Genomic DNA, 9,920 nt, shown 5'->3' on the forward strand with positions numbered 1-9,920 from the left:
TCTGCTATTAGATACGACATATATACATATGAGAAAATCAGCAGGAGCCATGAATAGGATTCGAACCCCCCTCACTTTGTACTCCCAAACTTATTATTGGCCCATAGTAGTGACTCCTAAACCACTACACCACGACACGGTCAAAAGTAGTGCAATCTAAGAGTCCTGAGGTTCCCAACTGGAGTCCAAACCCAGGCTCCCAAACCAGTTGGAGCCTCAGGACTCCTAGTGGAATCAGCTGACTCCCAGGTTGCACTGCTTTTGACCATGTCATGGTGTAGTGGTCTATGGGCGCTAGCTTTGGAGTACTAGTACCATGTGAGTGGGTTTGAGGCCTCCTCATGGCTCCTATTGATTTTTTCATTGATACATCACATTAACGTGATTTCATTGATCATATATATATATATATATATATATATATATATATATATTATATATATATATTATATATATATATATATATATATATATATATATATATATATATATATATATATATAGTACACATGGTTGTAAATCATAAAGAAATTAACATGAGATGAACAATGTGACAATGTCAGACAACAAAGGAAGGATTAAGACAGGAAATTCCTTGAGTTACCTTTGTACTTAATAATACATCTTCAGAAATAATACATCTAAAGATGTATTATTGTATTTAATAATACATCTGAAGATGTATTATTAAATACAAAAGTACTTCAGGAATTTTCTGTCTTAATCCTTCCTTTGTAGTCTGACATTGTCATATAGTACATATGTGTATATATACACACACACAGTTCATATATAAATAATTTGAGAAACGTAACACTCTACTACTTTACTGGATATAAGTAACCTGCTGATCACTATACTGTATTTCATGGCCCATAAACTAGCTACACAGTACAGTATTTACACTTCTTCTGCATCAGACTGTGGCTTAATTCGATAGAGATTACGACGCTCAGTTAATTCTGTGATATATTCTTGTCTCCGCTCAGCAGCTAGTTGAGGATTATACCGATACTCTGGGTGTAAACGCATATGTTCCTGCTTCACATACTTCGCTCTGGCCTGCCACTTGGCTTTCTGAGGAGAAAAAATTAAGTGTGTTGAAGCTTATCAAATTTTTGAAATGTTCATTAATGTTCATTTATGATACGATACTTTTGGGAGCTCATGTATATTGTTATCATGCAAAGCCCTGAAATAACAAGCTTTGTAATTACAATATTTAGTTAATTTACATTGCAGTTCTGGGTACAAAGTCTATATCAAATACTAAACCACAAAAATAATAAGCAATGAATGCAATGAAATGCCCAATTCTGATGGGCCTTACGTTGCCTCTTTGGGCTTAACTCTGGCATTACCAAGCCTTAACCCAACATACCAGGCCTCTAAAACCCAACTGTTGCCTACCAGAAGCCAAGACTGAGTCTGCTCTCACTATAAGGCAGCAGGGTATCAGAAATTAACCTCAAAATACAGTACGGGGGAAAACCCACCAGAAACCATAGGCACAAGAAAACAGGGGGGTTACGTAAAAGGGAAATAGGCCCTCCTAGATAAATAAGGCAAACAACTGTTGCTGCAAGGTAACAACCACAACTGATTCGACAGACCATCACCACACTGCAGCCCAGGTCACCCAGGGATTCAGCCACCCTGCTCCCTCATTCTGGACCTATCTATGCAAAACACCCACAACCCCTACCTTGAGGTTACCTTGAAGTGCTTCCAGGGCTTAGCGTCCCCGCAGCCCGGTCGTCGACCAGGCTTCCTGGTTGCTGGACTGATCAACCAGGCTGTTGGACACGGCTGCTCGCAGCCTGACGTAAGAGTCACAGCCTGGTTGATCAGATATCATTTGGAGGTGCTTATCCAGTTCTCTCTTGAACACTGTGAGGGGATTGCCAGTTATGCCCTCTTATGTGTAGCGGAAGCGTGTTGAACAGTCTCGGGCCTCTGATGTTGATAGTTCTCTCTCAGAGTACAGTACCTGTTGCACCTCTGCTTTTCAACAAGGGTATTCTGCACATCCTGCCATGTCTTCTGGTCTCATGTGATGTTATTTCTGTGTGCAGGTTTGGGACCAGCCCCTCTAATATTTTCCACGTGTAAATTATTATGTATTTCTCCCACCTGCACTCAAGGGAGTACAGATTTAGGCTCTTTAGTCGGTCCCAATAGTTTACATGTTTTACATGAATCCACATGTTTACATGTGGATTCTAAGCAGTAAAGGATCTCTGCACACTCTCCAGGTCAGCAATTTCTCCAGCTTTGAAAGGGGCTGTCATTGTGCAGCAGTACTCCCCACAGAAAAGAAGGGAACATGGTGTAAACAGGGAGTCATTGGAGCCCCACCAGAAAGTCATTTCATTGCATTATATGTTTGATTTCTGATAGGGATGGCCTCAATGGTTCCTAGAGATTAACCACATCACTTTGATAAGAGGACAGCGTTCCAGAAAAATCGAAAAGGTGGACTAGACTGACACATGGGTAAAGTATGGAAGGCGAGGTGGGCCTGGTGCACAGCTCTTTTCAACTCTACTTTGTTTGCTAAAGAACATTTTCTAATACTTTTTTGGCACCTCTGTTTTCTTAGCTTGAATATGTGTCCTCTTGTTCCTGAAGTTGCTGATTTCAGGAATTCCTCTTTGTCAAGTTGGTCTATTCCTGTTAGTATTTTGTAAGTGGTGATCATATCATCTCTCTTTCTTCTATCTTCTACTTTTGGCATGTTTAACGCCTCTCGTCTCTCTTCATAACGCTTGTTTTTCAGTTCTGGAATCCATTTTGTAGTAAGCCGTTGCCCACCTTTTCCAGTTTATTTATGTGGTGATTGATCTCTGATCCCCAGCTTCCTTGTCCCAATAGTGAGCCAGATTCTGGTCTTGGCTCCTGGTAAGTAATGGGTGGGTCTTAAAATAACTGGTTTGATGGGCTAAGGACTTGGTGGTACTAGAAATAGGCTCAAGAAGCTACTGAAGGTTCCTTCCAGAAATAATTTTTCTACTCTACTGATTTTGAAAAAAACATTCATACAAATTATGACTTCCACAGAATGACATACATTAAGCCAAAAGAATTGTTTACACACAAACAAAATCTTGCATTGAATTTAAATTCCAAAATAAGAAAATACAATCTGCTCTAAAAAGCTTAGGATAAATTTCTTACCTCTGACAATGGTAAATTTCTCCATAAGTAACCTAGTCTACAAGTTATTTGAGTGACACTTTCGTCAGGGTATTCGGCACGAACCTGTTCCCTTACTTCCCTTTGAAAGAGCATGTACTGATTCATTGGACGTTTTATCTGAAAATAATGGACATACTGAACAGAAAATAATGGACATAGTTGAATAGAAAAGAGGAATGTATCACAATGAATGTATCACAATGAACAATCTCAATATCATATGCAATCTCAAAGGATTACATGCCGCAGGAAGAGTGGATATGAAAGGGAATCAAGACAATAAAGCACAAAACATTGAAAAAATTTGAAAATACACAATTAGGGGATGCTATTTGTAACTGAAATAAGTCTTGGAATAAAATGCTAAGACAATAACATTGGAGACAGCATGGAATACTATGATGGGGAAAAGCAAAACTATCCTGAGAGGCCAGACAATAACACTGTTCAGATCTGCCACTGAGGTGTGCAGAGAAAATATAGTTAAGAGGTCATAGGGAGATTTGGATGACCCTGGGTATTGTCTCTTACAGAGGATGAAATTACGTTCAGGTGGAAGATGAGGATGTGGATGATGGTACACTTTCAAAAAGTCGAGGCCATGTTGATGCATGTCTATAGGAGTGATGTAACACAGAGAGTAAGGAGGTGGGAGGTTTCTATTCACAATGTAGGCTGCTCAGAGAACATTTCTTTAAGAAGATAAAAACAAAAGTGGCCAAATACAAATACAAATTCACATGTACATGACAAAGACGCCACTTTCAAGGTCAACAAGTAAAGTCAAATGCAGATCCCTCAAACAGTACTAGGGCCTTGAGCCATGTCAGGAATGTATGCCCGTCAAAATTGAAATGTTATGCCCAGTGCATGTTAGGTTACTTTTTGTATGCATGACCATTACTGTACTGCTATTATAAATGTGTGAAAATCCCTATGAAGAGGAAGCAATACTACATATTCAGTACAATAGCTGCATTTTGCTGCATCTGGGTAACAAGCAATAGCCTCGGCTACACAGATGTTATTAAGTAATTACCAAGAGGAAGTGCTAAGCCAGATTGGCTATAATTGGTATAACTGTTTATGTTAGAGAATAATTAAGAAATAATAATATGTTTATATAAGGGAATAATTAAGAGATAATGATGTTTATGTTAGAGAATAATTAAGAGATAATAATAACAAAAAAAAAGTAAAAATATTTTTAGTACCATGAATATATTACAGTACAGCATATTTATTTATATATAAATCAAATCATTGCTTAAGTAATATTTGCCTCAAAATATACGCAACTATGTGTTCTATCATTTGCTATAAAGAAAACACCTGAACATTTGGTGATAAATAGTCATGAAAGCTAAAACATTAAAAAATTTGTACTCCTCCCGATCCCGAACTTGTATCAGGTCAGGAATGAAATAATATGGATTTGGGGGTTGCACTTTACCCTTTGCAGATACCGGATATTAATATAAAAAATTAACTTAACAATAAATCTGGACTGCATTTGGATTAAAATTGCAGTACCTCAAAATTTCTAAATACAAATCAAAAAGAACAAGATATGCAGGGATTGCGGCATCATAGGAGTACAGTATCTTGATTTAATGTCTACACTTACCATATTTCTGGGCCTCTTAATCTTCTTTTCTAAAGGGCACAGAGGTTCAACCTGCTCTGGGTCATTTTCTCTTTCATCCAATCTTGAGGTATTTTTCTGCTCTCTGATCAAGAACTCCTTTGCCCAAAGTTTATTCTCAACATTGACTTTCTTTAGTTGCATTTCAACATACTTGGTGTGATCATTTCTTGCAATTTTGGGAGACTTGAGCTTCTGTGTTTTGTGTTTTATGTCATTCATATCAGACACCACAGATCCATCCACACTGGTTTCTTCTAAAGACTGACCACTGTTAGCATCAGTAGACAAAGGCCCAGAAGAAAATTCTGTCTTGACTGAATCCAATGAAACTTTTATCTCATTTTTTTACTACAGCTGAAGATGTGAGGCAATCTTGAGAGATACTGCTCAATTGTAATTTGTTTCTGGAAACATACTGAAAGGATATCATGATAACCATTACTCTCTTGCACTGCTGCTGTTTCATACGACACATTTTTACTAGACGTGTTTGTTTTGGATGTTTGCAATAACGTTTTGGCTGTACTGCAGGTTGTTTTATCTGATATTTCCTCTGAAACATCAGCAACATCCTGAATGCTCTGATCATTTATGGGCAGAGTAGTCAATGGATTTGCTGTTGGCATACACCGAGTAAAAGGTTTCACGACATGTAAATTATCTGGTGTACTGTCAACTGAAAGAAATGGAACACAGGACTGTGATCTGGGTACTTAGTTACTCTTGGTTCACAAGAGGATGTTGATGGAAGAGGAAAAGATTCAAAACTATGATGACTAGATAAAGGTTCTGATGCTGGAAACTGCTTATCAGCACATAAATCTGGAGGAGTAGAGAAAGGCCGCTGGGATGCAACAGGTCCAGGAGTAACAGCTCGTACATAGTCTCCAGGCTCCTCTTCACTGTTTTCATCATCGTCTGACACCCATGACATTGGCCCTGAAAGGAAATACACAACACTACAGTATATCAAAATAAGCAATGAAAGCAATATACAGTATTCAATAATACTGTAATAATAAATTTTTTTTATTTATATAATACATGTAACATATTACAGGGAATATATTTAATTTAATGATTTATATATAATTTTTGACAGGCAGTCTGTATGAGCGTAATTACCTAAGTATAGTTACAGAATGAGAGCTACGCTCATGGTGTCCCGTCTTCCCAGCATTGTCACATAACACACTGAAACTACTGGACAGTTTTGGCCTCCACCACCATCTCACTTAACTTGTTCCAACTCTCTACTACTGTTTTAAAAAAAAATCCAATTTTTTTCCAGCACCATTGTTTCCTTAGCTTGAATCTGTGACCTCTTGTTCTTGAGGTTACTGGTTTCAAGAATTGCTCTTTGACAATTTGGTAGAATCCTGTTATTATTTTGCAGGCAGTCATATCCTCATATCATCATAAATCATCTCATCTCTTTTTTTTTTTCCTTCTATCTTCTAGCTTTGGCATATTTAACATCTCTATCCTCTCTTTATAACTCTTGTTTTTATGTTTCAGAAGACATTTTGTAGCATGCCTTTGCCATTTTTTCCAGTTTATTGATGTGCTTCTAGAGATATGGGCACCATACAACTGCTGCATATTCCAATTTTGGTCCCATAAAAGTCATGAACAGTTTCATTAGTATTTCACCATCCATGTACTGGTAATTAAAAGCAATTCTGAAGTTGGAAAGCTCAGCATATGCACCTCGCACAAAAGTCCTTCATGCGCTCCTCTAGTGACAGTCTACTATCCAGAACCACCCCTAGATCTCTTTCTTCGTTAGTGTTCTTTAATTCCTTTCCACATAATTTGCAGGTTGTGTGGTCTATTTTCTCCTATTCCACATTTTATAACATGGCATTTATTCACATTGAATTCCATTTGCCACATAGTGTTCCAAGCACTTATTTTATATAGGTCAATTTGAAGGGCATGACAATCATTTATGTCTCCTATCTTCCCTAGTAGCCTAGCAACATCAGCAAACATATTCATATAATTCGTTATTCCTTCTTGTAGATCGTTTATGTAGATGATGAACACTGCTGATGCAAAAACTGATCCCTGTGGTACTCTGTTAGTAACTCTCCAGTCAGATAAATTGCCTATTACAGTATTACAATTATTGCTCTCATTTTTGTCAGGAAATTTTTCATCCATGTAAGCAGTCGCCCAGTCACCCCTTCAGCATGTTCCAGTTTCCAAAACAGCATCTTGTACAGGACTCTCTCAAAATCCTTTTTTAGGTCCAGATAGATAGTCAACCCAACTATATCTTTTCTGTAGAATCTCTGTGGCTCTATCATAAAAACTAAGTAGATTTGTTACACAGCTTTCTGGAAGAATCTAGCACTGGGGCTATATAGACATAGACATATGGAAGTGAAACTTAGGTATGGAAAGGGGCAGAGTGCTCAAGAATATAAGCAGTGGAAATTATTATTTTTTTTTTTTTAAATAAGAGAAGCTGGTGTATAAGCACAATATGTGGGATGGGTTAAGAGTGAGAAGGAACTGTTGATGAGTGATGTGAGAGTGAAATGGGTGAAAACACATTTTGCTTAGGTGGTACGGATATGTTAGTAAGGTGTCTGAGAATCACTTACAAGTACCGTAGTGTGGTGTATATGGCTGGCCAAGAGATCATATGGCAGAGGGATATGACCAGCATCTTGCAAGGAAAAAATGGAATACTATATGGAAGAAGAGGTGAATATATGGGGTAGAAAGCATGAAAATGTTTAAGGATTGTGGGGGGTGAGAGAGCCTGCCAGAATTTTTTTTTAATTATCAGGGAAAAGCACCAAGCCATTATGACTACAGCACTTGGAAGGGATCAGAATAAGGATTTGGGATGGGACACATTTACACTGTGGCAACTTCCTGGCGGGGAGCTCCCAGGAGGGAGTGAGGCATTCTGGCTATAGAGAATACAGTATAATTAAATTTAGAACATGAATATCGTTTAGTGTCTGGAATATAATGATGATAAAACCCAAAAATGTTGGTAACCTGTTCATTTAAAATTGGGAGGGTACCAGGTCAATGGCTGTAAATAAGGCTCCAGTTTACTGATCTCAAATTCAGGCACTGGAACTGTTCAGCTGGTAAATCAGAGGTCCTTAAAGTAAGTGGCTACTGTATGAGTTCAGAGAGTACAGAGCTATGAAAATGTAATGAATATGAAGGGCAAAGAGTCTTACGAGTTTAGAATAATAATAATGACCATAGTAAGTACAGTATAATTAAGATAGTGAAAGTTCAGGGAATTTAATAACTAGAGTGAGTATAACTTCAAGGAGAATAATGAATAAAATATGTGCAGAGTATTAGGAGTTCAGGAGTATAACAAGTAGAGCAAATATGCAGAGTATGAGAGTCCAACAAGTATGGATGGTCGGGTGCGAGTGTTGGCTGGGTTGGCGTGGTGATTGGGTGTCACTGGCAGGTGGATGGGGTTGGCCTATGGCAAGTGGTGGTAGTAAAGATGGTGGATGGATGGGAAGTTACACAAAAATGTTCACAGTATGAATGCTGTGGCAAGTGCAGAACCTATGATACTGTAGTGATGTATATACACTCCAAAGAACCTTAATTAATCTCAAGCAAGATTGAAAAATTAAACAGTAATGTTAAGGATATTAAAGACTTTGCCTTCAAAATATTTGTAGATATGGTAGGGCATAAATTGACGTAAATGAAAACATGGGAAGTTACCTTGAAGTCCCCCTTCTTATGCTGCATAACCCTTTTTTTTTTATTAAGTATGAAAGTGCTTACTAGTCCATTACAGAATATATGTGATTGACATAATATTTAGTCACCTTTCTTTTAAGATGGATTCAATCTTGGAACGACATTCACTTTCGGGATCATGTTAAAATAGTTTCTGGCTTTGTAACAGGCACCAGAATAACTACTGGATTACTGTATGCTCATAAATTACTTGTATCTTTCATTATCTCACAAGGCTTATGCTCCAGCACTATCCAAATCGGCTGTGACTGGGCCCAAGATCAGTTGAAAAACACACACACAACACTAGTTAATTATGGGTCAAGATCTAGAACCCAAGAGCCGTAGCTCAAACCTTGCAAGTACAACTAGGTGAATATAGATTAAAAACACCCCCCCCCTCCCAGGCAGGAAAAAGCAATTATTATTATTCAATCCCAATATTTATTAACATACATTGCACAATTATATACACATGAACACACTGAAGAACACAGGATTTGGTATAGAGATGTACACAGTACTGTATACCAATTTTAACAAATACAGTTAGAGTAGGGTTTTTGCATGACGTAAAGAAGAAAAGTTAACATTTATTTGAGGAAAAAACTTTAAACTGGATATGGTTCCACTGCATAATTGTAATCAAGAAAAGTTCTTGATCTTGTTAGCCAAGATATCTTATGATAAACAATATTATGAAATTTCCTTAACAGATATAATTTCTCCCTTCCCCCATCATTTGCCTTGCTCCTCTCCTCTCTCACCACTTTTACAGGCTACTTCTCTCCCTCTCTCTACCTTCCTTGCTCTTTCTTTCCCCTCTACTTTCGTCTTCCCCTCTCCTTTTCTTGCATCTCCCCACCCCCCTCCCTTGCTTGCTTCTAGTATTTTACCCAGTGTAAATTATTATGTATCTCTCCTGTCTATGCTCTTGGGGTACACATTTTATATTTTTAAAGAGGTCCCATTAATTTAAATGTTTGAATTTATTCCAGCAGTAAAAGATCATTGTACACTCTCCAGGGTCAGCAATTTCTCCAGCTTTGAATGTGGGCTGTTTAGTGTGTAACACTATTCCATTCTAGAGAGCGCTAATGTCTTAAAGTATCATTGGTGTGGCATCTCTTGTTTGAAAGGTTCTTGTTATCCGACCTGTCATTTTCCTTCTAGTTGTGACAACTATTTTGTTGTGTTCTTTAAAAGTAAGATCTTCCAACACAATTACTTGTAAGTCTTTTACATTGCTATTTCTTTCAATAGTGTGATTTGACTGCATTTTATATGTAGTTTCTGTTATTATATTTTTGTTTTTTCTATAGTAACTGGAACT

General features: G+C 37.6%; 1 protein-coding gene across 1 annotated transcript; it reads right to left on the minus strand.

The window, feature by feature from the left end:
* Positions 1 to 490: 490 nt before the first annotated feature.
* Positions 491 to 5,494, minus strand: LOC138364901 (uncharacterized). The gene is made up of 3 exons (XM_069324976.1): positions 4,826 to 5,494; positions 3,178 to 3,315; positions 491 to 1,077 (listed from the first exon to the last, which is right to left on the minus strand). Exons 1-3 carry the CDS (start codon positions 5,063 to 5,065, stop codon positions 901 to 903), a joined length of 555 nt encoding a protein of 184 aa, XP_069181077.1. The 5' UTR covers positions 5,066 to 5,494; the 3' UTR covers positions 491 to 900.
* Positions 5,495 to 9,920: the final 4,426 nt, after the last annotated feature.

Source organism: Procambarus clarkii, chromosome 15 (assembly GCF_040958095.1).
Source record: "Procambarus clarkii isolate CNS0578487 chromosome 15, FALCON_Pclarkii_2.0, whole genome shotgun sequence".
NCBI classification, from domain to species: Eukaryota; Metazoa; Arthropoda; class Malacostraca; order Decapoda; family Cambaridae; genus Procambarus; species Procambarus clarkii.

Bases quoted from the DNA above. Each gene is read 5' to 3' on its own strand.
- LOC138364901 (XM_069324976.1), bottom strand. From the start codon at position 5,065: ATGAATGACATAAAACACAAAACACAGAAGCTCAAGTCTCCCAAAATT. The intron at 3,316-4,825 runs GTAAGTGTAGAC...CATTATTTTCAG, and splicing joins TTAAGAGGCCCAGAAATATG to ATAAAACGTCCAATGAATCA. The intron at 1,078-3,177 runs GTAAGAAATTTA...TTTTCTCCTCAG, and splicing joins GAAATTTACCATTGTCAGAG to AAAGCCAAGTGGCAGGCCAG.